General features: G+C 55.1%; 8 protein-coding genes across 8 annotated transcripts; 4 read left to right on the top strand and 4 right to left on the bottom strand.

The window, feature by feature from the left end:
- Window positions 1–48: 48 nt before the first annotated feature.
- ACRALDRAFT_2026744 (uncharacterized protein) lies at window positions 49–2611 on the top strand (the record flags this gene model as incomplete). Its single annotated transcript, XM_071020412.1, has 4 exons — window positions 49–854; window positions 1070–2167; window positions 2226–2406; window positions 2471–2611. 4 exons carry the CDS (start codon window positions 49–51, stop codon window positions 2609–2611), a joined length of 2226 nt encoding a protein of 741 aa, XP_070875752.1.
- Window positions 2612–3919: 1308 nt separating this feature from the next.
- Window positions 3920–5303, bottom strand: ACRALDRAFT_1092870 (uncharacterized protein; the record flags this gene model as incomplete). Its single annotated transcript, XM_071019635.1, has 9 exons — window positions 5048–5303; window positions 4866–5016; window positions 4736–4753; window positions 4483–4594; window positions 4287–4424; window positions 4226–4254; window positions 4077–4147; window positions 3987–4029; window positions 3920–3951 (listed from the first exon to the last, which is right to left on the bottom strand). Exons 1-9 carry the CDS (start codon window positions 5057–5059, stop codon window positions 3920–3922), a joined length of 606 nt encoding a protein of 201 aa, XP_070875753.1. The 5' UTR covers window positions 5060–5303.
- On the bottom strand, window positions 4847–7599 carry ACRALDRAFT_1041212 (uncharacterized protein). The gene is made up of 3 exons (XM_071015211.1): window positions 7179–7599; window positions 6161–7088; window positions 4847–6090 (listed from the first exon to the last, which is right to left on the bottom strand). Exons 1-3 carry the CDS (start codon window positions 7468–7470, stop codon window positions 5187–5189), a joined length of 2124 nt encoding a protein of 707 aa, XP_070875754.1. The 5' UTR covers window positions 7471–7599; the 3' UTR covers window positions 4847–5186.
- Window positions 7600–8470: 871 nt separating this feature from the next.
- On the top strand, window positions 8471–11168 carry ACRALDRAFT_2121099 (uncharacterized protein). Its single transcript, XM_071023828.1, has one exon. It carries the CDS (start codon window positions 8817–8819, stop codon window positions 10638–10640), a length of 1824 nt encoding a protein of 607 aa, XP_070875755.1. The 5' UTR covers window positions 8471–8816; the 3' UTR covers window positions 10641–11168.
- A 239-nt stretch (window positions 11169–11407) lies between these two features.
- On the top strand, window positions 11408–13982 carry ACRALDRAFT_1062416 (uncharacterized protein). The gene has a single exon (XM_071016605.1). The coding sequence runs from the start codon at window positions 11999–12001 to the stop codon at window positions 13349–13351; it is 1353 nt and encodes a 450-aa protein (XP_070875756.1). The 5' UTR covers window positions 11408–11998; the 3' UTR covers window positions 13352–13982.
- Window positions 13983–15280: 1298 nt separating this feature from the next.
- On the bottom strand, window positions 15281–18155 carry ACRALDRAFT_208633 (uncharacterized protein; the record flags this gene model as incomplete). Its single annotated transcript, XM_071022480.1, has 17 exons — window positions 15281–15458; window positions 15532–15706; window positions 15757–15807; window positions 15840–15954; window positions 15986–16058; window positions 16171–16184; window positions 16263–16345; window positions 16430–16545; window positions 16648–16727; window positions 16769–16828; window positions 16861–16916; window positions 16942–16985; window positions 17050–17057; window positions 17091–17465; window positions 17489–17893; window positions 17947–17956; window positions 17995–18155. The coding sequence occupies 17 exons, from the start codon at window positions 18153–18155 to the stop codon at window positions 15281–15283; spliced, it is 2004 nt and encodes a 667-aa protein (XP_070875757.1).
- Window positions 18156–18234: 79 nt separating this feature from the next.
- Window positions 18235–19698, bottom strand: ACRALDRAFT_208634 (uncharacterized protein; the record flags this gene model as incomplete). The annotated part of the gene is made up of 11 exons (XM_071022481.1): window positions 18235–18301; window positions 18336–18386; window positions 18424–18619; window positions 18661–18708; window positions 18775–18803; window positions 18841–19021; window positions 19139–19157; window positions 19210–19243; window positions 19313–19433; window positions 19528–19590; window positions 19626–19698. 11 exons carry the CDS (start codon window positions 19696–19698, stop codon window positions 18235–18237), a joined length of 882 nt encoding a protein of 293 aa, XP_070875758.1.
- A 3265-nt stretch (window positions 19699–22963) lies between these two features.
- On the top strand, window positions 22964–24436 carry ACRALDRAFT_1080868 (uncharacterized protein; the record flags this gene model as incomplete). Its single annotated transcript, XM_071019082.1, has 7 exons — window positions 22964–22980; window positions 23073–23166; window positions 23231–23373; window positions 23437–23508; window positions 23624–23764; window positions 23859–24278; window positions 24341–24436. The coding sequence occupies 7 exons, from the start codon at window positions 22964–22966 to the stop codon at window positions 24372–24374; spliced, it is 921 nt and encodes a 306-aa protein (XP_070875759.1). The 3' UTR covers window positions 24375–24436.
- Window positions 24437–26001: the final 1565 nt, after the last annotated feature.

Genomic DNA, 26001 nt, shown 5'->3' on the forward strand with positions numbered 1-26001 from the left:
CCCTTGACGCACGATCCATTAGCAGGGCCCCACATTTAGGTAACCGTCATGAAGAGCGCCCTTCGGTGGTTCACCCCATCCCCAACGAGTACCGAGGGCTCCAAAGACCGCGACCCATCCAGTCGGTCCGCCACTGCCGCCACGCTTTCCCAGGCTCGTAGTGAGAGTGAGGAGGCCACCTCCTTCCCACATAGGGCCCCTGCCTCCGTCTCTACAACCAACACCAACGCTGCCCGGAGCGATCATTCTTCGCCCTTCTTCCCCGATAATCATCATCAACATCATCATCCTCATCATCATAATACAAACAACCCCTTATCATCGCCATCACCGGAAGCCTCTCACTCGGTTTCCCTCACACCTCACTCCCCCCAGCCAGCGACCCCTACCGATGGGGATTTAGATCGCGACGCCGCCTTCCTGTCCTCCAAGGCCATCGGCGCCGCCGCTCTTTCCGGTGCTGGCAAGACCTCTTCCTCTTCCTCTTCCACCCACCGCCACCGCCGCCGCGGCTGTTCCCCAGCCATCGCAGCGTCGTCACCTTCCTTTGCGCACGACATCGACTCTACGGGCTTCGACGCTCAGAACCCCTTTGGCATCCCCGAGGATCAATTCGACTCGTGCGCGTTCCCGACCCGCGACCTTGATATTGACATGACCACCGGGCCTTCCATGGATTCGACCATGAGCCGCCCCCGGCAGGACTCCTTCGTGAGCGCCGGCCCCAAACCGATATCCATGAACAATGCGAACCGCGATCAAATGAGCCGGCAGCGACGCGAGTCCCTTGCTGGAAGCCTGATGGGAGGTGCAAGTTGGAGTGGCATGTCACTTGGTAGCTTTATTCGCGATGAGTGAGTGTTTCCCATTCCCCCTCGCCTCGTGTATTCGTCGTCCCGCCACCATCCGCCACCATCCAGTACCATCCACCGCCCTGTATCCATCTCATGTCCCTCCTCTCCACTGCGCATGGTCTTGGCGGCGCATTCCTGTCTTGTCATCAAACATCATCTCAAACGGCTCTGCTCAAGTACTTTTTCCGATGGCTAACCTCTGGATTCCCTTCCAGCTTAATCATGGCGGGCACCTCTCCATTTACGCACCAACAGTCGCCCAGCCTCCATTCGTCGTCGTATCTGCCCAAATTCGAAGCGAACTTCATGAAAGACTTCACTTGCTGCGGGCTGACCTTGTCTAACCTGCACGATCTGCTGCAGCACTATGAAGAAGCACATATGCAACCGAGTCCCAACGCGTCGCGAGGCCAAGGACCCTTCGCCAACCAGTTCTTCCCCCTCTCCCCGCCATCAGGCTCGCAAGACCCGTCTCGCCGAATGGGTTCCGTTTCCAGTGGCGGCCAGCAAAATTCCAATGTCAAGATGGCCCAGTCACGACCAAGCCCCGGCATGTCCGCTTCCGGTATGGCGAGCATGGGGCCGGGACTAATAAACCAGCAGTCGGGCGTTCAATCGCACGGTCAAATGTCCTCTCACATGGATGAGATGGACACGGTTGGAGACATGGAGATGGACGATGCGGTAGGACACATGGAAATGGACGACGACAGCAATAGGACGATGCAGCAGGCCCGGCAGATGTTCGGCCAGCAGCAACGCCCGCAGCTGCAGGTCAACGCCTCGGGCATCACCCAGGGTCTCCGGACCTCACAGCCCACCACCCCCGCCGGCGCCGGGTTTGGTTTCCAGCACAACCCCACCGTCTCATCCGTCAACACGCCGACCCTCTCTACCCACCAGACGCCCCGAACCAGCGGCGACTTCCAGACGGGCCAGATGGGCGACGACCTGTCGGGCATGCCAATGGGCGGTGGAAACATGGGTCTCAACGGGTCCAATTTCGGCAACAACGGTTTCGGCAATGGAAACAATAACAACAGAAGCAACGGCGCCACGGGCTCCAATCCCGAGTACTGCATCAACGACCCCGGAAAGCACCTCTCCAGCCCCGGGAACGCTCTGACGCCACAGCAGCGTGCGCTGCAGGCGCAGTTGATCAACCTGGGCTTTGATACCTCTCAGCCTAACAGCCCCGCCAATGCTGCGCTGCTCCAGAAGTTTGCGGCCATGATGCAGAACGAGGAGCAGAAGCCGTACAAGTGCCCCGTGATTGGTTGCGAGAAGGCCTATAAGAACCAAAACGGGCTAAAGTGAGTTCCCCCTGAAGATTTCTTTTTTTTTGTCTCAGCCGCTAACCCCCATCCCTAGGTATCACAAACAACATGGTCACCAGACACAACAGCTCCACGCCAATGAGGATGGAAGCTTCTCCATTGTCAACCCCGAAACCGACGCGCCTTATCCGGGTACACTCGGAATGGAGAAGGAGAAGCCCTTTTCCTGCGACGTCTGCGGGAAGCGCTACAAGAATCTCAACGGTCTCAAATACGTAAGTTTCGCGAGTTGCACATAAAACAATTGTACGGAGAAGAAACTAATGTGGGGTCCTACAGCACAAGAGCCACTCGGCGCCGTGCAATCCGGATTTCAAGCTCATTGCTGCCGGTCTCAACCTTCCGGGCGGACTGGGCGGATTGCTCCAGAGCCACTTTGCGAATCTCCCAGGCATTGGCGAGGATCAACAGATGATGTAGTCGGCCCTCGGCTCGCAGTCGACTTTGGCCTTAACAATAGGCCGAAGCCCGACTCCCAACCGGCTTTCAGACATCTCTTGTCAAGAACGAGCCACTACACCACCCGAGTTCTGATTCGGAAACGCGTCCTCTCCCCTCTACCGCTTTTAGACCAGGAAGACTCCTTTTTTTTTTGCATCACACGGCGTTATACGGCATCTTTCCTCTGCAGAAACACGCCACGGCCCAGAGCCCTCCGGCGTCATACCTCTTTTCACAGCAACAACCTGAATTTCCGCCCTTTTATTTATACCCCAATAGATCGGCCGGCGCCATTCGATGGCTTGGGGATACGAAACTAAGGCCTTTCCGTTACCCCCTTAGTACAACCTTCATTCCCCTCCCCCCTTTAGACCTACCTAATACAGCCCGTGCGCGCAAACACACGGGGCTTAACACGGAATAGACGACGCGCATATGGGGGATATGACGCTTGATCAGGGGCACGTGAAAAGAACAGCGACAAAGGGCGTTTTGTTTTGAGATTCCTGTCCCTTTTTTGGTTTTTCGGCATAGTGGCAAAACACCCGTGTCTGGCTTTTTGCTTTTCTTCCCCTTTTTCCTTCTTTCTTGCGGCGGAAAACAAAAGTTCGGAAAAGCCGGAAAAGTGTGAGGAGGTATATGCTTAGACGACCTTGTTTTGGTCTTGGCTTCCTGGATGCGCGCGGTAACGAAGAGAAGAGAAAAAGAAAGGGAAACATCCCTCGTGATGGATAGCAGATAGGAGGAGGGATTCATTGTTGGCGTTTATTCTTTGCTATGTACTAAGGGTCTGGCTGTGTGCTTTTCCCCATGGGCGATGCTTTTATGCATGTATGACAGACAGATGGCAGCGGGCACGTCTCTTTTGCGTATTGCTACCAATGCAGTTTGCGTGTCAACTAACCACTGTTAGTAGGCTGGCCGCTGCTTGGTCTGGTTCAGTTTGCTCGAGACGGAGAAGCATGCACATATCGTCTCTCTTGGCTTATTCTTTTTGATTTGATCTTGCTAGTTGGCGTTCAGTAAGAACCACAGGAGGGGTTTTAGAAAAGTCGCCCAACAGTTGTCACATTGAATCTCAGTGGACTCTTACATGGCCCTCAGTTCGTGACTGATGCATCATTCCCTTTTGATAGAACTCCGTAATATCATCATGCCAGAGGTTGTACGTAGTTACTGTATTGTACTAAGTATGTGGCTACGTTGTACTGAGTAGTACAGGTACTCGGACAAATAAGGTATCCGGCGATCGCCACTCGGAGCTAAGAGCGGTGTTTGTTCTCCACTTCAACGGTCGACCCTCCAGACCGTCGTCTCGGCTTGAGTGCCTGGTTACGTGTAACCGAGTGCCTACGAGGTACGATGCCTTGCACTCCATCCAGACCCATCTGGCCCATCTAGAGATAGTTGCCACGTCTCAGATCGACATGGGACTAGTAGGAACAAAAGGGACGAAGATATCGACGGTACAATGTACGTTGTACGCCGTTTGCTTCGCCGGGAGGACACAGGAGTCTCGGTGGGGGACGGAACGTAAGCACTTCTACATCTAACGGGTATCGGGTGTTTGTACTGTATACATAATCCGTGTACGAAGTAGTGTGTCGAGGTACTCGGTTGACCTCGTAACGCATCACAACCCCAGGAATTGAACCCCCCCTTTTTGTACTCGTTATCACAGTCGATGATCAGGACGAGGACGCAGAGTAGAAGAAGTTGAATAGAAACCAGCAACTGGAAAACCAGACGGTGTCGTGGAGCAAGCAAATGCATGTCGTCATAACTCTTACCTCTCATCTCATTCCTGGCTGGAAGATCTATTCAACCCTCCCCTAGCCTAAGAAGGCTACTCCAAAGCTACGACCAGCGGAACTTTTGCATCTGGATTAACGGGGCAGATCAGGTCTCTCGGTTGAGGGTATGACATACCCTCGTAGTCATGCCGGGAGGCCGAGACGGACGCTGACGATACAGGTTGGCCCGGGACAAATGAATTAAGGACTAAAGTCTTCTTATTGTAGCCTGCCGTGTATCGAGGGGAAATTCTACAGATAGACGGATTCTGAGGTAAAAACAGAGATAATAAATGTCTAATTGCCCGACAGGGAGAGGCCATAACACCTTGCGATGCAAACCAAAGCGACCCATAGTGTAAAGAACCCAAGCCATGCATATCATCGTGCAAAAAAAGAAAAAAAAAAAAAAAAAAAAAAAAGAAGAAAAGGAGTGTAACGAGGCTGGGAGGAGGCTGCTCGGAATTTATCATCCATGTCATGTTCTGGGATGGCCAACTCCAGGCTGCCTTGTGCGATACAGCCAGCTCCCCGTTCCCCGATGTTAGGTGTAACAAAGTAATCTGTGAGGCCATGTAAGGGCTTGACGTCCTTGGGAAACCATGGCCATGTATGACCCGACCCATATCATCATTTTTTTCGTCTTCCTGGCATGCTGATCGTGGAAAGATAAGGAGAGAGGCCGTCAATCATCATCAGTACTCCGTTGTTCGTGATGCGTTACCAACACCCCCAACTGGATCACGAGTGACAAAAGTCCCTCAGCTCATCTCCATGCCATCGTCCTCGGCCGCGTCCTCGTCGAATATCTGGCTCGTCTGGCTGCTGAAGCTGTGCTTCCTATCGGAACCGTCGCCGTACCGCGACCCGTGGAGGCTACCGACGTACTCGAGCTCGTCTCCGCCGACGACGCGCCCTTCCGTGTCAATCTCCTGCGACAGCTCGACAATGGCCGACCGCGGGAGCCGGAGGAAGCCCTGGGTCCGGACGATGCGGCCCCAGTGGAGGAGGCAGAACTGCGCCGCCCGCTTGCGGAGCCACTCCTCGTTGGCGAGGCCCGCCGAGTGCCAGATGATGCAGGCGTGGTCGACGTCGAGCTCCTTGGCGAGCCGGTTCACGCAGAGGAGGCGCAGGTGCGGGATGCCGTAAATGTTGGACATGACGAGGAGTCCCGCCACGTCCGTCAGGTCCGTCGTCGCGTCGCTGTTGTCCACCGACGTGCCGTGGATGCTATCCGTGTACAGGTAGTAGAGGAACGCCCGGACGACCGAGTACGACTCCGGGATGTGCATCTTCTTGGTGTGAAATTCGGCCATCTGCGCGTTGTAGAGGCGCGCAAAGTGCGGCCAGCGTGCCTGGAGGATGAGCTTGTGGACGTGGATCGGCGGCGATGTGGGAGCGTCGGGCGCTAGCCAGTTCTGGCCCGACGTCACACCACCCCGGCCCATGTCTTCATCGTCGTCCCAGTCGTCCGCCAGCGCCGTGATGAGAAAGTCGGTACCGCTGCCCGTCTCGGGCGGCTGATCAAATAGCTTGGCTAAGTCTGCGCCGAGTCCTTTGGAGGGCTGATCGGTCGCTCTGGCCGGGCGCGTTTCTGTCTGCGACTCGGGTGTGAGGTTGTTTCCGAGAAACCCGTATCGGCGGAGATCGATTTCCATGATATCGCTAGGGACGTAACATAGTTAGACCAGAACCTTTTGCATAGCATCAAAGACGGAGAATGGGTGCAACTCACCTGAGATACTCAAACCCGTTGGGCCCGAGGTCGGTTGCCGCTGGGTCGGTCGGGCAGCCGAGAAGCCAGGCTTTGGTGGCGTCTTCGTTCATGGTGCAATAATGCCAGCGATAGCCCATCTTGAAGATCTCGCGACCCTCTGCGAGCTTCTGCCACCGCAGCGTGGAGAGATCAAGGGCCGAAAGCGAGCATTCCTTGGTCGTGATGGTGGCTGCGGGGGTGACAAAGTCGAGCAGCGTGCCAGATGAATACACGTGGAAGTGGATCCCAGAGCCCTGCGACGGAATGTCGGACCCTCCCACGAACTTGAGGGAGGATATGGTCCCCGGCGCCATGGGGGGGTTGGTCTTCATCTGGAAAGACGGCGGGTTGACCTGCTGCGTCCGCGAGTTGGCGGCATAACCCGAGGTGCCAACGACCCCCGGCTGCGCGAGGGTGTAGGGCGGGCGCGGGGAGTCGACCGCACGGCCGCCGGTCGAATAGCGGCCATAGACGCCGATCTGCGGCGGGGACTCGAATGCGGGGCTTCCCTTCATGTCCAGCCACCACAGATCGCCAATTTTGTCCATGTCCTCCCCCATGCCTCCAAAGACCCAGACCCTGTCGCCCCATACGTATACCGAGTGGTCGAAACGCCCGACAAATCGCCAAGACCTGGACCAGGTGAAGGTCTTCAGGTCGAGGTAGCAAATGTCGTCCAGCACATAATTGTCGTGACCCGTGATCCCTCCGACGATGAAGAGCTTGTCCTCGTGTAAAAAGGCGGCGTGTCTTGCGCGGCCCTTGGGGATGGGTCCGGAAACTTGTGGTTGGGTCCAGTGGGCCGTCTTGAGATCGAAAATGATAAGGTCGGAGAGGTAGGTTCGATGCTCGTTCTCTCCGCCAAAGACGAGAAGCTTGTCGCCCTCATAGAGAGTGGCCGTGTGTCCTTTTTGGGAAAAAGGAGGGGTTAGCAATAACCAATTCGAGGTGGCAATTCCAGAGAACCGTAACCTTAATAAGACTACTGATCACTCACCCATCCGAACACCGGGAATGTCCCCATAGTTATCTACCAAGCTCCACTGGTGGCTGATGAGATCCAGCCTCAGGACGTGGTTATAGACTTCATCTGTATACTGATCAAAGCCGCCAAAGGCATAGATCTGGTTGTTTCCACAGTAGGTCACCGAGGCATTGACAAGGCAAGCGGGCCGTTGGCCTAGCGTCCTGGTGACCTTGGGCCGGTAGCCATCAACACAATTCCTATTCTTGATAGGCGAATTGGGCATGATGTAGGTGTTGTCACTCGAGGCGGTAGAATCGGCCATAGCGGAGGAAGAGTCCGAGACGTGGATTGTGGCGGATCCGGTAGACGATGCGGTGGAACCCTGGGCAGCGTCACCGAATATCGAGGTACTCGTCGATGCCGAAGTGCCTCCATTCGCTGGAGTCGAGGGTGTCGTTGGCGTCATGGCGATCCGAGGGAATGGTGCGGGCTAGCAAGGAGCGGGAGTAATCATTTCAACCGACAGGCTTTTGGTGCTGCAGGCGGCAGGCTCAATTTAAGACAATCGGAAGACGACAAGAGAGAAGAAGAAGAACATGGGGCGAAAGAATGTCTCTCTTCCGAACAAAGAAATGGTCAAGGAGGCGTTGTCGATGAGCTAATAAGTGCTTGAAGGATGAAGCGGCCGTTTGGCGGGAAGTCACATTTTAGGTTTAGTGTAGCTTCCCCGAATCAGGACATGAGTGATAGTACGATACGGGCCGGGATGGCCGATCCGATCACATGTATCGGTGAAGTGCGGCAGAAAATTCAGATACCCACACGATAAGATACGATAAGATAAGATAAGATTAAAACAGTATCGCCTTTTCATTCCCGAAAGCAGAAGCAAGGTAGCATGCACTTCAGTTCATTGCCAATGATTTCGAGGTGACTTCGAGGTCATGATTTGTACAGCCAAATTCCGCAAGCTGAGCACTCAAGAGCGTGATATGCAACGTACAACGTAGAACGGCACAGCGGCAATGGACTCATTTACTTTGGCGAGCATACGGGAGATTGCAGATCCCTGCATTGTCTCAGTTGCCCGTACTGTGTACTTTCCTGTCTGTAAATGGCAGGCGGAGAATAGGAGGCGGGGACACAGCGCCAGGATTGGCCAACTTCCACGTGTGCACGGATTCTCGGTCGGAAAATCAGCCACACCGAAGCTGAGGTGAGGTTGCCCGGCCAGCACATGGTGGGGCAGTAAGTAAATAAAAGACGCCATCAAGTGCGAGCAAGACATCGTCCTTTTCCCTCCTCTTTCTCTCCCATACAATCTCCTCTCTACTCGATCTCCCTCCCGTCTATCTCCTTGCAAAACTCTGTCAAGGTATTCTGAAAAGCCTTCCACGGAAACTTGTCAAGTTCTTTGCATCGCATCGCTCCTCGACCATCTGATCGCCCGTCCTACTTGCTCATCTTTTTGAAGGCAACCTTCGATTAATCCAACATCAACAACCCACCCCACACAGAAGATACTAAACAGTCAGCAACTACCAAGGAAGCTTTACTTTAGCTTGAGTCTCTGAGCTCCCTCGTCCTCATCGGAGCTCTCTCTTCTCTTTACGTCAGCCCACCGGCCAACGCACCCCACACCACCCCCACATCCCACATCCAGACACAATGGCTACCCCCGTTGTATCAACACCCCTCAAATCCCACCGCGGGCTCTTCTCCACCCGTACCGCTGGCGGTCGTATGCCCTTGACCCCGTCTCCCCGTCAGAGCTCCACCACCATCCTCCCGCTGAACCTCAACTCCTCCCCGTTTACCCCCGAGCGCCCGAGTCACGGCCAGGACGATGGCTACAGGGCAACCGGCAAGTCGACGTACGGAGGGAACCTGACTGCTCATCTTGCACGCTCCACGTCCAAGCCCAAGTCGTCGCACCGCGACTCCCCCAAGTCCAATATCGCCCGCACCGTCTCGACACCGCGGAGGGCCCTCGAGCTCGGCGTATCCGACTTCACTCTGACCGGAACCGGCAACACCAAGACACCCTCCAGCGCCAAGTCGAGGAAGGGCTCGCTGAGGCAAAAGGCCGCCAAGACCACGCTCAACTATGCCGGGGACCGTTTCATTCCCAACCGCGGCGCCAGCTCGGCGATTGCCAATGCCGGGAGCGCCAAGATTGGCCAGGCCGACAAGCAGCGCCCCCAGGCCGTCGCACAGGGTTCGGCGGCTCTCTCCTCGGCGGCCGAGGACGCCATGGCTGCCCTCGAGAACCTGACCATCGAGGACGACGAGGAGGAGCCTTCCAACTACACCCGCCCGTCTCCCAACACGCAAGCGTACCAGGACTCGCTGGCCAGCGCCTGCGGCGTCAACCTCAAGACCCGCATCCTGCAGTTCAAGCCGGCGCCCCCCGAGTCGTCCAAGCCCATCGACCTTCGCCAGCAGTACAACCGTCCCCTGAAGCCGGCCAGCGCCACCTCGGCCCAGTTCCGCCGCCGCATTGCCACCGCCCCGGAGCGCGTCCTGGATGCCCCCGGTCTCGTCGACGACTACTACCTCAACCTCCTCGACTGGAGCTCCGGCAACCAGGTGGCCATCGGGCTCGAGCGCAACGTGTACGTCTGGTCGGCCGACGAGGGAAGCGTGAGCTGCCTGCTGGAGACCAGCCCCGACACCTACGTTAGCAGCGTCAAGTGGTCGGGCGACGGCGCCTACGTCGGCGTCGGACTCGGCACGGGCGAGGTGCAGATTTGGGATGTGGCCGAGGCCCAGAAGGTGCGCAGCATGTTCGGCCACGACACCCGCGTCGGCGTCATGGGCTGGAACAAGCACCTCCTCTCCACGGGCGCCCGCAGCGGCCTCGTCTTCAACCACGACGTGCGCATCGCCGATCACAAGGTGGCCGAGCTCGTGTCGCACACGTCCGAGGTCTGCGGTCTCGAATGGCGGTCCGACGGCGCGCAGCTCGCCACGGGCGGCAACGACAACCTGGTTTCCATCTGGGACGCGCGGTCGCTGGCGGTGCCCAAGTTCACCAAGGCCAACCACAAGGCCGCCGTCAAGGCCCTCGCCTGGTGCCCCTGGAACATGAACCTCCTCGCCACGGGCGGCGGATCGTACGACCGCCACATCCACTTTTGGAACTCGACCACGGGCGCCCGCGTCAACAGCATCGACACGGGCTCGCAGGTCACCAGCCTGCGGTGGAGCCCCCACTACCGCGAGATTGTCAGCTCGAGCGGCTTCCCGGACAACTCGCTCAGCATCTGGAGCTACCCCACGCTGGTGCGCAACGTGGAGATCCCCGCCCACGAGAGCCGCGTGCTCCACAGCTGCCTCAGCCCCGACGGCCAGATGCTCGCCACCGCGGCGGCCGACGAGAGCCTCAAGTTCTGGAAGGTCTTTGAGAAGAAGGCTGGTGCCGGCGCTGGTATCGGTGGCAGCGGTTCCTCCGCCAAGGCTGGCATGGCCAAGCAGATGACCATCCGGTAAAGGAAAGGAAAAAAAGACAAAAAGATTCAGTCTAGTCGTCGAAAATGGGGGTGGCCCAAGGGAGAATTGAGCTTGAAAACAATACTATATTGCTTTTAGCCCATTCTGACCACACTAACAAACAACACCCACCCACCCGACAAAGTGTAGGTAAACTTCTTGATCATTTGGCCTCTTTTCTGGTTCAAGGGTTCCCACGCGGCAGAGGTCGTGAATTCTTCAGCAAGCGAAGGTGTTGGAGGCGTTTGACTTTCCAACTCGACGTGGTATGAAAGCGCTTCTCCACGATGGGACGACACTGCTTTGTCACCAACGGTTCATGACGACGAGCTGTTACATGATGGTTTTCTACTGCCTCCTGGCAGAGGACGGGCATTGGAGTATTGGATGCGGTTTTGGGTGCATGTCAGTCTAGTTAGACGGCCAGCACGTTGTATTTTTTGCCAGCCCTCGAGTGAGGCATTCGTTTGGAATGGAGATTACCCGACAATTTAATAACCCTGGATGAAGCCGTCTTGTTCATTTGTTTTCTGTCGGTCGTCTTCGTATGTCGTAGGAAAAATCAGACTGCCTGGACTCAATCCTAGGTAGGTACGAAGTTTGGAGTAGTATTTGTATCCCGCTCTGACGTCTGACGTAATACCCCACACCGACAAACACAGTATCCATACTGTCTACAAATACGAACTGATTATTCAGCAAGGCGCACATGGTCCAACCTTTTTGCTGCCTTGAATGCGGCAACAAAGACGAACTTAGCAACCTTCACCACCTCACCTTCCACCACCAGCCTTCCAACAACTCGGCCAACTTGGAGGCAACGCCCGCGTCCTTTCGATCCGTGTGATTTAATACCACTGAATCGCACCCGATTTCCGCTTTCGCGTCCTCTTGGTTCCATCAGCCATCAGTCACGTCACGGACGAGCGTTGTTCGTATTTGCTCCATTTCAAGCAAGACCTTGCGACATTGCGTCCTTCCTCATCCGACCTTGGGGGGCCCCGACTATTCACGTCTTTTCTCCCCAAGAAGCATTGGAAAATTTCCCGCGAACGACTTTGAATCACAAGAGGCCACCGACCAGCCACAGCTCCCAGTCGCCACCGTATCCTCAACACCGAAGCTCTCTGGCCCCATTACCAAGTTGTCTGATCGACGCAACGAGGCAAAAGCTTGTGTTTCTCATCGTGCTCTAAAGTAGGACGGGCCTTTGGGTAGAGAAACTTGGTGTCACAGCCTAGACTAGGGTTTCGTGGAAAATCTCCGACTCGGATCGATCTTGCAGGAAATAAGCGCCGACAGCTCATCGCATCCACGACCCTTCGGAATTCTTACGTTCAAACACGCCACTACCCACCATGTCGAACCACATAGTTGGCTCCGTCTACCAGCAAGTCATTGAGGACGTCATCAATGCTTCCCGCGTCGACTTTGAGGAGGGTGGTGTAGATGAAAGTGTTCTGGAGGAACTGAAGAAGGGCTGGCAGCAGAAACTCTCTCAACTCGAAGTCGCCACCTTCCCCTGGGATCCCAAGTTGGATACGCCTCCTGCCCCTGCTGCCGCCCCGCCCGCTCCCCAGGCCGCACAGGATCATCTACCCCAGATGCAGGCCGGCGCGCCTTACCCCCAGGCCACGGCGAGCCCCCAGCCCGTCTCTCATAGCCTTCCCCTCCCCACCGGCGGCGGCGCTGGTAACGGTCCGCAGATCAAGCAGGAACCGTCAATCAAGCAGGAGCCCGGCGCTGGACCATCTCCTTTGAACATGGTCCCGCAAGGTGATATCGCCCAGATGCGCGCCATGCAGCACATCGCCGATCGATTCGGGGACAAAGGCGCAGCCATTAACCCTCAGGCCGGGGCCGGTCAGAGATCTGCCGGCCACCCGGCTCTTCCGCAGATGCAAAGCCAGGCCAGGCCTCAACAGCAGCAACAACAGGTCCAGCAGCAGCCGCAGCACCAATATCAACCCCAGCAGCAACAGCCCCCGCAGCAACAGCAATATCAGCCCCAGCCTCAGCAGCAGCAATACCAGCCTCAACCTCAGCAACAGCAGCAATATCAGCTTCCTCAGCAGCAGCAGCAACAACAGCCTCAGTATCAGCAGCAACAACAGCAGCCCCAGCAACAGCCCCAGCAGCAGCAGCAACCAGCGCAACAGCAACCCCAAACAGCCAGTCCCGCCCTGCCCGGCGTCAATAATGCGCAGACGGACGGCCCAGGCGACCGAGATGACGACTATGACGATATCCAGGGCGTCTTGATGCAGCGCGACGCCGCAGGCACCATGCACGAGCTAGGCCGTGTCGACATCGACCGCCTCATGCACCGCCAGATCCTCTCCAACGCCAAGGCCATGGAGGGCGGCGGCCTGATGCTCCCCCTCAAGGAAGCCACCCGGCATCGGACGGCGGCAAGCAAGCGCAAGCGCGACGGGGCCGGAGCTTCGGGGGTGGCGCGCTACGACGGTGACGACGACGACGATGACGAGGTCGCCGATGAGGACGCCATCAACTCGGACCTCGACGATACGGACGACGAGAGGGAAGACGAGGAGGTGGACGACGAAGGCCTCGGGCACATCATGCTCTGCATGTACGACAAGGTGCAACGCGTCAAGAACAAGTGGAAGTGCGTCCTTAAAGATGGTGTTCTTACCGTCAACGGCAAGGAATACATCTTCCATAAGGCCACTGGCGAGTACGAGTGGTGAACGGCAAAAAGAAAAGTAAAAAAAAAGAGAGAATCAGCTTTGGGTTGGACTGGCATAGCCCCAGCGGCTATGCATCTCACTGCGAACGTAACGAAACACCAATTTTTATTTGCCGATTTTTTCCTGCCGCTTTTGCTGCGGCGTCATCGCCTGGAAGGGGGAGGCTCAAAGAAAGGGAAGATAGGGGGAGGCTGGGATAGTAGGGTGAAGTACTTCTTCCCTTTCGCGGCATGAGAAAACCCCCCTTCTTGTTGGGACACCACTGAGTGAAAAGTGGACAGCTCAGTCTGCATATCGTCGGCCGGTTTGATCATCTCCCGACCTTGGCACGAGAAAGCGTGGCTTTACAAACAGTTAGGAGACTAGCTTGACTGAAGCATGAGGGGTTCACGGGGGGCAAGCAGTTTTTTCGGGGGCCAGGACGGCGGGGCGTGACGGGACACTGGCAGGCGCTATCAAGGCATGGCAGCTCCTGACTTTGGGAAGTCCTTTAGATGGCCATCAGATCAGAAAGTTTTATCCCCATGCTATGTCAACACAGTTGGTCTGGTTTGATTCCGTTTGCTCGGGGATCGATGTTCGTGCATGTCCTCGGCAAGCCGTGTGCGAAGGTGCCCTACTGACCTGCCACGTCAATGCCTAAACTGCCTCTGGGGAGACGACGACGTATCTGTGTCCAAGACAGCAAAACGAGGTTCGAAACGCACTAGGCCGCCGTTCCTGGCCCCAATGATGGAATGTTTTCAGGTTTCTTCCCTCCCCCTGGCCAACCCCGGCCAACTGACACACACCGCACCGTTCGTTTGTCCCCAGTCGTTCTGTTTACTTCGTTTATTTTTCCCCCTCCTTTCCCGCCTCACTGACACACCTCCCCTTCAGGCCCGGGAGGCCTCGTGAACGACAACCCGCGACCCGACATGACGATGATGATGAGCTGGCCGATCCCCCACCCCACTGCAACCCCCATCCCTTCTTCCGCCCGCGCCAGTATTTCTTTCTTACTCCGGAGTCCTTAACCGCGTGCCGCGCTGCTCCTCTTCGAGCCGTGTCTGGCGGTGGTTCGTGATGTACCTACGTGGCAGCGCAAGGCAAGCAGCCACCGGCCCGTTGGTGACAACGCCAAGTAGAAGCGGCTTGTCGGTCAGAGACTTGGAAAGGACCCGGACATCCCTCGTGGAACACGTAAACATTCAAGGTAGGAGACACCGGTTGTGGGATGGATTGTGCGAAGGGATGAATGTGAATAGGAGGTGAGGATACCAAGATCTAGATTCCGAGGCCATGGGACGTCACCAGAGTGCCGCGAATGGGGCCGTGATATACGTGTCACGGGAGGACTAGATGCCAACTCATCATGGCAAGTGTATAGTATCGAGAAAGATGGGCGACGCATAAACATGTTCTCGGGGGGCTGGGTTCCCCTGGAGACTCTTCCATGCGAAAGTGGCCGTATCGTAGGGAACATACTTGCCGTATTCGCAGCCGTATCATCTTTGTTTTCTTAATTGTACCGGGTCCTGACCGTATACGGTGGGATTTCCCTGCTGTCTATGGTACTTGACGAGTCAACCCAGTCGACTGACGTAGAGGGAGAGGTCATTCGCCTGCCGGTGGTGCTTCTTGCGTCGACCCTTGGTTTGTTTCGTAAAAAGGGGGCGCAGCATCGTGACATTGTCACTCCGCAGCTGTATTACGGTGACCGGATCATTCTCGTAGCGGGCCTTGTCAGTGCGTGGTATACCATCTCATACTATAGCCTACCTCCTTTTGGGGCCAGTCAGCCCGCACTGTTTCAGGCATCGTTCTGAAGCAGGAGGGACAGGAGTCGGGCGGAGTTGAGCGTTCGGGCCTCGCCCCGCTTTGGGCCCGCATTCCTTCCGCGTCTTGAGGTTTTCGTGGATTCGCGGTTCACAGCAACTCCTGCCGCACTCACTTTGGTTGAAACTCCGACCTCTCATCTCCCCTTGCAGAAATGTCCCCAATACTCTGCGTCTCGCTGTCGTCTTTCCACCGGTCGTATAGGACCGGCGGATTGCCGCTGTGATATCTCGGCACACGCAAGCGCCGTCCCGTGCAGGGGCAATCGTACCGCTTATCGCGCATGGCGCTTGGGGTTGAAACGGTTGAAACGGTCGAAACGGTCAAAAGGACCATGACCTGTCCCACTTAAAAAAACAGACGCTGTCGTAGTTTCCCGCCTCGTCCCGTTGTCGGTCAGACGACTGATTTCCGGATCAATCGGATCAACGGTCGCCCAAGTTGAAGTGAAGTACGGGATGAAGCTTGCTGAATGCCCCAACGTCGAATGTCCGGTGTCACGCCAAGCCCACCTCGCGAATCCCACGGCGCCTATGACTGGCGTCACAACATCATGGCCCTATCACGGCGTATCGCAAAAGAGAAACAAGACGCGACGAAATCGAGCGGGACGTCGGTTTTTTTTTTCCGTTTTCTTTCTGTTTGTTTGTCTTTGTGCCAACGACCAGACTCATAGCTTCGGCAATGTCATGTCGCCAGATGGCCTCCTGGCACCATGTGAGCTGGTGCTTCGCATCGTCCTGCGAATGGAACCGCTGCATGTTATTCTGCAGCGTGATTCGCATCTAGGGTGGTTGACCGGGACAGACTACCGACTGCATGGTAGGGGATGCCGTCCATCAATCGTCGGAAGTCGTCTTCTCTGGTGGATCGCGTCGCTTGGAGCGGGCTCGGCAAATGCCGCTTTTCTTCCTTTCTTTCTTCCTTTTTTTTTTTTTTTTTTTTTTTTTTTGGCCGACAGGGGGCCGCACGGATAATCACATTCCCTTTAGGTACCGTACCCTACGTTGTACAACTACATAGTTGTAGGTACAAGTACGTTGTACGTACAATGTATGTACATACGTTGTACACGTGTACATATAGGACAAACCGCAGCAGAAACGTCGCTAAAATGCGACCCCAGGCTGACGGCTGACGGCCGTCGTTGGAAAAAGACAACGTATTCGTACGTACCTTATGACAAGTGCGTCGTAATTTCCTTCAGAACCCATCCGAATTCGAATAGATATGCCGCCCAATGCCTGTTTGGAACGCCACCAAGACGTGCCGCCTGTGTGAGGGTCAGACCCGACAGTCTGGTACTCTGGTACCATCCTTGCAGGATTGCAGCAGGGATGGAACCACATGCTTGCTCGGAGATTTCGATATCCTGACTGGTCTTGGTCGATGCGAAGGGATACGAGTAATTAATTACTCAGTAGGTACGTTGTATGTACGTTGTACGTACTTCGTATATAGTAATTGCGGAGTGCAACGTAGAGAATTGCAACGATCCGTACTTGGTCGGCTCTCCTTTGTACCGAGCCTGCGCCGCAGCCAATGCCGCCCATTGTCGCTCATTTCAACTCCAAAATGCATAAAATGCCAGCTACACACGACGCCGGTGTCAATGGGATTGACAATGGAATGACGATCGGCCATACATGAGCCTGTCTCCTGAGAAGAGTTAACCATGTCGCATGACAGACCGGTTCCAAGTCATTGTCGGTCGGGTCGATTGTGCCATGCCGCGGCATGGTTGTACCTACAACGTGCATCCCTCACCTCACCGCCTGCGCCTGTGTGTGGCCGGCGGGTGCGCAGGTCCGGTCCGCTGGTTTTAGCGGGCTGTTGACCTTATCCTCTGCATTCGCAATAAACGGAGTGCAGATTCAGACAGTCTTTGCTGGTCCGTCAATGGTTACACTAGAAATGCAACCTCGCAGTACGTTGTACGTTGTATGGAGACGCTTATATGAGCTAGCTCACCGCCAAGTTTGGAACCTAACGGTATGTAGCCCTGGACCAGCCGTCTGGGTTCATTCCCGTACGTGGTATGTAAGTATGCACACTTTCCAATTCCAGGCGAGGGAACCTCGGTTCCCGTTGGCGGAGGACTCGAGAATTGGGGGCCGTTCCAGTTCTTCGGGTCGGTCGGTCCACCATGGAATGCACGGCGTGGGTGGGATAGATGGATGAGGGAATGTTTTTGAACAAGGAAGAGACGAGTCCATGAGACCAGTTCATTCATCCCACCCTGAACCTGCGGCGTCCTGGCCTGGTCCTGGTCCTGGCAACACGCCGAGCTCAAAGCAAAAAAAAAAAAAAAAAAAAAAAAAAAAAAAAAAAAAAAACGCCAGCCAGTTGATATATCCGGCAGTAATTTGCTGATGACGTGGGGAAATGCATATGGTTGACTGGCTTTGCGTGGCTTTGCCGTTGCATGGCGGCGTTGCGGCCGCCGTCTGTTGCGCCCCTTGCCGCGTGACCCCATTCTGGCCTCCAGGGCTTGCCAGCCATCGTCTGTCGGACCGGCGGCGGTGCTCTTGGCACAGGTAGCAATCGATAAAAGGGGCGAGAATCAGGGTCTTGCGTCAGCAGGTGCTCGATCCGGTTGTGCACGAGGCATACATATGTATGTATGTATGTATGTATTGTAGGTGCGTTGTACATATGTAGGTGGGTAAAAGGCAAGGCATTCCACGTATGTACGTTGTAATGCATGCAGAATGTCGTACCACCCTCGCTTGATTCCAATGTCATGGAAACGAATGTCAGGAGCGCATACAACGTACGTTGTACTTACTGTGACCATTGGCAATGAGTAATAAACGTATCGTGACTGGGTCGTTGGGTACACGACAGGCCGAGACCAAGGCACAAGGAACAATGGAAGACGATGTGGGGGAGAGCAGACAAAGGAGGGGACGGGCCATGGGAGAAACAATGGACAATGGATGGACCATTCCCAGATCCCTGCTTCCCTCGAAACAAAGCCCTGCATCCCGGCTTCGCCTGTTTAGTGTAGATGAGACATGCGGATCAGCCTAGCCTGCTGGGTACGTTATGCTGTACGACGTATATTAGTCAGTCTCGTCTTCGTCCGTGAGTCGTCTGTCGAACAGGTTGCACTGCAAGTCGTGGTAATGTCTGTACCACATTGATCATTGGTTGACCACTTCACCTGGCTGCAGCACAAGAAACCAGCTGAGTCCCATGCCCACGTCCCCCATCCCTGCCCCCAGGCATCAGCAGTAAGACCCGACCCTGACATATCGGCAGGCACCGTCAGAGTGAGTGGGATGGATTGATACTTCGTACAACGTATGTACTCGTTTAGTCTTCCGTGGACCATTTGTTCCATAGGTAGGTAACGTATGTAGTAGTCATGTCGTTGTATGTGTACGTTGTACGCTGTATGCATGCCGACGGATGTAAAGCGAGATTCACCTTCACCTGTCCTGGGTTCTGGGGAGCCGCACGAGACATGTCAGCATCTAACGATGCACCTGCACCGATCCAGATATCCGGATCAAGCCCCCCAGACGACGGCGTTGCTTACAACGTACAACGTACATACGTTGTATTATTAGGCTGGTGTGGCTTGGGTGGCTGGTCGCCACTCTTCGAAATGGTGCTTGGACGAGCGCCACTGTCCTTATTCGAGCACCGAAATCGAAAAGAAGCACGTGTGTAAAATACAACGCAGCATTGTGTCGGAAGCGAGGTTCCGGGCAGAGGATGGTATGGTAAGATGGTACGGTACGCCTAGAAGCAATGCTGACAACGTCGTCATGATTGTGATGACGATGACGATGGCGATGGCGATGGCGATGGCGATGCCTACTATGTACCTACATACGTCGTTAACTGTAGAGCCACAGAGAACATAACATGTACGTTATAATCACGGGCTAATAAGACGAGCAAGCAACAAGGCCCGGTACTACCTCGTCCTTGAGTGAATTAGGAAGGCGCAATGGGCACGAAAGTCGGTAGGTAATGCCTTTATACATGCAGTTGTGTTTAGCCAGTAGGTACGTTGTAATACGTTGTACTGTAAATGTAAGGAAGGAGAGAGAAGGTGCGTCCCTGGATAGGCATTGGTGTGACCAGGTGGATCCTTCCATCTTATCCACGCCTATTCGTACGGTATGCCACCCGCCTGAACACTTTCCCTGCTGAACTGGCACCCACCCTGCTGGTGGGGGAAGGGCCAGGGTCAGGACAGTGGACGTCACGCAGGTGCAGTATTTCCAGACCCACTTCCCCACTTTTGAATCTCACAGTGCCCAGGTCCAAGACAGCCAAGGCAGTCAGTCATCCATCCTGTAAATTTCCTCCATTGCCTACTAGGTGTCATCGGGAACACGCACGAACACCAGACACGCTGTACATCCGTTGTAAGTAGGGTAATCGATTGCGTTCGTCTTTCTTGCCTGCACTGCTTCTGCCTCAAGTTCCATATTGTCACCATCTTCGCCTCCTACATTGTCCAAGACATCGTTTACGTCCATTCTCCAATGCCGCCGAGTCTCTATTTCCATGGCACTACTCACCAAAGAAACCACAAAAAGGATCTAGGGAGAGTGTGGATAGGCTGAAGTACCTACGCTCTACCTAGTACGTGTGGATGCACAACGTATTTATGTATGTACGCACTCCGTATGGCCGCTTTGCCTTACGAACATGCCCGTCACCTCGTCACCTCGCATGGAATCCCATCCTGCCAATCTTAGTGCAGCTCGCTCAGGTACCACCACCGCTAAACATCCCCCCACCACCCCGCCCTCCGGGCCGGTCGCCCAGCGAGAAACCATGATCCCAGCCCCACGGGCCAGTGCGATACCTGCAGCAAAACACGGCATGACGAAAAAAAACCATGCCCAAGCCGCAGTCGAGGGGAACACCGCCGCGACAATCGACAAGGGACGGGTTATCCGGGCTGGTCGAAGACGAAACAAGACGAGAAGATTTGGGGGCGGCCGCACACGTCCTCCCACCAGAGTCCACAAACACACGGGCAGGAGTCGCTGGCAGTGTGGACTAGCACAGCACGGCATTAAAATCGTGGAGGCAGGGTACCAGTCCCGTCGTGTCCTCAACAACCCGTGTCGAGCTGGTAAGAACCAGCTCATCGTCAGCTGGGCGTCTGTCTGCCGGGTCAAAAAAGTACCCTACTTATTATGAACACGGCCAATTCTCCGGGACTTGGTAGAGCGATCCAAGGCGGCTCTTTCGAGACTCTTTTTTTTTTTCTTTCTCCGTTACGTTGCATATTTCCCCTTGAACCTCAGGGGCCGGGAAGCACATCGGTCGTACCACCCCATTTCTTTTTTCTAATACTTTTTTTTTCTCAGGTCCTGTTTCGCCGAGTCGGTTATCATTATTCGTATACAACGTACACAACCTCCCAAGACAAGGTTCAACACTGAGATCGTAGTTGGCCACGTCCCGTTTTTGGCGCGATTTCTTATCGGAATTGATCCCGAACATCGAGCGCCCACTCCATAGAAAGCCAGTTTTCGCCGTTTCAACCGTACAGAGGTACTTCTTTCTACCTGCAATCCACCTTGTGGATCCTTCCGCCAACCACCTTTCTTACCCAGCTGCATCTCCCACAACCGCTACCCAATATCAACAACCGAAAAGTCCGAAACCAGCAAGGAGGCATCTGGAAGGAGGGGGGACAAAAAAAAAGCACATTCCAGCAATCCCATCCCACGAGTCCAGTCGAATCGTCCTTTGACGCACCGTCTGCCGGTTGATCCCTCCCGCGCACCATACCTACCTCCCGTTTGTTGACCACCCCCTTGTCGCTTCGACTTTTGTTGCGTCCGTCCCATCCCACCATTACTCACTGCCGACGGGAGTGTCCGCTGTCGCATCGGGCCGGGCCAGTTTTCTTTCTCACGGTCTTGTCTTCTCGTCAAGCGCTTTTCGTCGAATTTTACAACGCCGCACACCGCTCGTCCTTATTTTCCCCCTACTAACTACCTTTCTCTCTCTCTCCTGCCACACCACGTTGTTCTTGGGGTCCGGCTCGTATCCTGGATTGGTCCTCACCAAGGACCCATACGTGCAACAAAACGAGCCAAGCAAACGTAGCCGACATTGTCACCTTCACGAGGCATTGGGGTCTTGCCACATCTCGCTCGCTTTGTGTGACGCTCCCGACTTTGCCCAACTCGAGGCGGTCGTGAAGCGGCGAGACTCAATCCAGAAAGCGACTCAAAGTCCTCGGCAAGAAGCGTGAGGACACATCTCTGATCCAGAACCAGAACGTACGTTCTTTTTATCTTTCTCTTTTCTTTTACCCAATGGATGGGGTTCCGCACGACTCTGTCTGTTTTGTTGTGCATCTTCCTTACCTCCATCTGGATTGTCCCCTCCTACCTTGCCCTTTTCGTGCCTCTCACACTCCCCATCATCTTCCGCTTCCATCGCAGTAAGACGCGCGATTAGGCGGCACAACCATCGGCACCGAGGTCGCCGATCAGGTAGCGCCCCGTCCGACTTCTGCCGCCAGGACCAGACCACCGCGCATGCATGCACATCCCACACGCGCGAGTTCGCACACCCGCATGCACTTGCTCGGATTTCGGGCCAACAACGTCTCGTCTCGTCACACCTCCATCTTCACGTCCCTTGCTTCTTGCTTGCTTCCCTTCTCCGTCTGTCCGTCCTTTCCATCTATCTAGATCCCGCCCTACTCCCTGCACGCCAGCTCTGTTGCCCTTGAAAGGGCGAGTTTTTTTTTTTTTTTTTTTTTTTTTTTTTCCCCTTCAGGCACCTGCCACGTCCTCTGAGCCCGATGGACTGTTGGCCGTTTTGCTCATCCTCACTATTCTCCTGGCCGCATCAAGGCAGGCCTCTTCATTTCGACAACGTGTCGTATCTTGTCCCACAACACGCCGGCACAATAGGCGGGAGCGAGTCCTTTGCTTACCCCAGGTACCTGTGGGAGTTTGTTCGACACACACGACGCAGAACAGAACCGGCTGAACAGGAAAGGTGCGAGAAAGGATAATGGTACAATTGCTGTCTTTGGCATAGCAGCAACAGCAACCAGTCGAGTGACTTCTCATGCCGAGCCGCTCTCACCTCTCTTCAAGTCGGCCTCTGGTCAACAACATACGCCATGCTTACTTCCTCTTGCTTTGTTTGTTGGTTGATCGTTGTATTCTGCCACGTCTCTAGCTTCGTTTTACATCCATTATCCTTTCATGTCCCTCGTCTGCATATATATATGCTTACATATATCCTCGTACTCCCGCGGGTCCTACCCCATCGAGAGTATCCTTCTTTTATTTTCTGACCTACAAGGAGAATAGTCCACCACGGCCTATTACCCATGACCCCTTTTTACTGCTATTTCGTTTGACCTGCGACAGTTGCTCCGTGTAACTCCTACCTCCTGCATTGCACTGCTTCCTTCGACCCCTCAGAGGCCTTGTTCTTGACCCTGTCTGCATTCACCCTGCCGGTCTACACGACACTAACAGCGACAGGCTGAAAAGCGCATTCCTCCCCCCTCATCTTACACCTCGTCAGCGGCAGTCTGCAGACTGTCTGTTACCGATTTCGTGGATCGTGGGCCGAACCACTGGACCAATTCGATTGTCTAACCGGCCTCTCAAACCGAGTGATTCGTCCGTGCCGTTCCGGCCACAAGCGCTCTATCGGCTTCTTGATTGATCTACGTCCGTTTCGTCGCCTCTACGGAGACCCTGGCCCGACCTTCAGGAAGTTGATTTGGATCCCACGGCAAAGACTACGGTTTCTTCTACCTCGTACCCCCTCGTGGCAAACATGTCTCATCAAAACGGGTAGGCTGCTGGAACCTGATCACGACGGCGCCTCGCGCATTGTCCAGCCACGAATCACTGACGGTTCAATTTCTTTTTTTCTTCGTCATTAGTACAACCCCTGGCTCCGCCGTCGGCAGCTACATGGAAAATGGCCGTTCCTACGGCTCTTACCGTCGCGGACGGTACATGTTTCCTATTGACGAGGTGGGTGGTCAGTTGCGGCAGCCCTTGATGTGAGCCTGACCTTTAACCTTTACGTGCGAGATAGGAAGAAAAAGACAGGCTGGACATGTTCCACAAGCTTTTGACTCTGGCGCGCAACAACCGGTACTGGGACGCCCCTCTACCGGAACGTGCCCGGGTCCTCGACCTCGGCACGGGCACAGGCATATGGGCCATTGACGTTTCAGAGTGAGATTTCCCCGGCCTTTGTATGAGTACTGGGAAGACGGCGGCAGCTAATCGGTCCGACAGTCGCCTCTGGAAGGACCCAAGCAATCACGGCCTCGTCCACGGTCTCGACCTGTCCTTCATTCAGCCACCCGAGTAAGTCGGAATGCGAATTACTTCGCTTCGCCTCGCCTCGCCTCGCCTCGCCTTGCCTCGTTTCTGTCACTTTGCTCGTATGACAATGTGCTTATTGAATAACTTGACTGTCCAGCGTTCCGTCCTCCGTCTCGTTCATGCAAGCCGACATTGAAGAGCCCTGGCCTGTACACGAGATGGACTACGATCTGATTCACATCCAGATGCTGCTCGGTTCCATCAGGGATTGGACCGGTCTGTACAGGAAGTGCTACAGGTAAGCAGTCCCTTTTATTTTGTCTTTTTCTTTTCCGACTCTCCCTTGCCCTCCGAACCTACGAATAGACTCCAATCTCTAACGCAGCATGCAGACACATCCGGCCAGGGGGGTTTCTCGAGCACGTCGAAGTGGAATGGAAATTCCAAAGTGACGACAACACCCTAGCTGCCGACTCGCCCCTTATTACCTGGAGCGATTCTCTGCACCGCGCCATGAGAACGGCTGGGGTACCGCTGGATGTCAACGAGCGGACGAAAAGCGAGCTTCGAACCATAGGCTTCACGGACGTTACCGAGACCGTCATACAGCTACCCATCAACCCCTGGACCCGTGACCGACGACAGAGTGAACTTGGTCGCTGGTTCAACCTCTCCCTCACGCATTCCATCGACGCGCTCAGCCTAGCACCCCTCACTAGGGTAGAACATTGGCCCGCAGATAAAGTCCTTACACTATCTGCTGATGTCAAACGACATCTCTGCGACCTTAATACGCACGCCTATTGCAAATTGTGAGTACATTTCTCGTCCGGAATTCCCTTTGACGGCGCGGCTGCTGATTCGTGCGCCCTAGGTATATCTGGACGGCAAGGAAGCCTAGCCAATGACGGGGAAAAAATACATTGTGTTTATTTCTGCACCCGACACGACACTATCCCCCACTTCTCGACGTGGTTACGAGCTTCATCCCCAGAGAACTTCAGTCCTGCTTCCATTCCCCTCTAGCGAGTCTCATGTGTTTGTCCACGACTGCGGGCACCCGTCCGCTCGCAGACCTCTCTCCCCCCCGGGCGGGGCCCGAGGGCTAGGAAAGTAAGAAGGAAATCGTCTGGAGCACATATCGACGCCCTGAGTCTCTCGAAAATCGACATGAATTGATTGGTCTATGTTGGGCAAGCTTGTTTTATTTCTTCTACCGTTAACACAGTCGCCGTCGCTGCCGCCGCTATTATCGTCAGCTGCCGCTTTATTTGTTCTTTCCTAGTCCCCCCACAGCCTCTGACGGCTGCTCGCACGTCCAAACAGCGAGCGGAGGGGACATATTACACCTGCCAGTTTTGCCCTAATGGGCATCGAGGATATGGAGTGTGGTACGGTACGCATAGCTCTTGTTTAGCCAGGATAAGACGGTGGAAGGACGAGGGAATAGTAGGGAATGCACGATCAACGGTTGGTCGTATCACGCACAGGCTTCTAGCTGACAAGGGGCCAATCCATATTGTTCTGCCCCTCTCTACAACTTGACGGCCGTTTTATTTTACTTTCTCCGTGCTTTCCGACAGACCTGACCTCGCGCAGAGACTCCTCTCGAGCCATTGAGTCTTGGTTCGCGCAACGTTCGAATCGTGATCCAGGGACCGCGGCTCCTGAGACTGCCCCGCCCCCACTTGGCCGCCGATGGCCGACCTCAGATGCAACAGGACAATTCATGTCCAGTAGAATTTCTGCCGCCCTACTCATTGAGACGGCTATGGACTAATCTTAACATTGACACTTGGTTCGGCAGTCGTCTGGTCATGATACCATCTCCTGGTCCCGCCAAGTGGCCCAACTTGATACTCGCACATCACCCGCAGTTCTGCAGCGGTGAATCGGGGATGTTTGTTGAGGTGCATGAATGCGAAACCATGCAGCTGTTTGCTTATTCTTCAGTGATCACACTTTAGCGCGCCTATTCACATGCACTGATCTGTTCTTCAATGCTTCGAGTTGTGGGCCGGGAAAGATGGCCGGGACTTCTGTTTGCTTTTCTAGGAGGCGAGGAAGAGTTCGACCTTGGTCGGTTGAACGGACCAGCGGCGGCCCAGAAAGCGACCACCCTCCCCGAGAAGTCCTTGAGTTCCTCCCCACACCGTCCTCTCGTTTCGATCTCGCGGCCAAATGGCAAGACAAGGAGCCTGCTTAACCTACTAGCTTAGGTGCCTAATCACTGCTCGACATCTCCCTCGCCTGCGAGTCCGAAACGACTCGATGTTCTTGGCCTCTTTCGACATTGCTCATCATTTCAGTCCTCCTCGCTGGAAAGGGTCCATGTGGCGGCCAACTCCCAGAGGCCAGTCGACCATGGGACCTGTCATGCCCGTCCGCCACTGAAGGAGGGGGCGCATCTTGGGTCGTGTCTGCGCCCAGTCTACCACCCCAGTGCGCTCTTGGCGTTCTTCCTGCCCACCGTTCCTCGTCCCATGACCCATATCACGGCTCTGGCGCGGCACTTTTTCTACGACATTAATCGTT

This window comes from Sodiomyces alcalophilus, assembly GCF_042370955.1.
Source record: "Sodiomyces alcalophilus JCM 7366 unplaced genomic scaffold ACRALscaffold_3, whole genome shotgun sequence".
Taxonomy (NCBI): Eukaryota; Fungi; Ascomycota; class Sordariomycetes; order Glomerellales; family Plectosphaerellaceae; genus Sodiomyces; species Sodiomyces alcalophilus.

Excerpts from the sequence above, each read along its gene's own strand:
- ACRALDRAFT_1041212 (XM_071015211.1), bottom strand. The coding sequence starts at position 7,470 with ATGGCCGATTCTACCGCCTCGAGTGACAACACCTACATCATGCCCAAT. Across the intron at positions 7,089-7,178 it reads CATTCCCGGTGTTCGGATGG|GACACACGGCCACTCTCTAT; the intron begins GTGAGTGATCAG and ends TTTCCCAAAAAG. Across the intron at positions 6,091-6,160 it reads AACGGGTTTGAGTATCTCAG|CGATATCATGGAAATCGATC; the intron begins GTGAGTTGCACC and ends TTACGTCCCTAG.
- ACRALDRAFT_1062416 (XM_071016605.1), top strand. The coding sequence starts at position 11,999 with ATGTCGAACCACATAGTTGGCTCCGTCTACCAGCAAGTCATTGAGGAC.
- ACRALDRAFT_2121099 (XM_071023828.1), top strand. The coding sequence starts at position 8,817 with ATGGCTACCCCCGTTGTATCAACACCCCTCAAATCCCACCGCGGGCTC.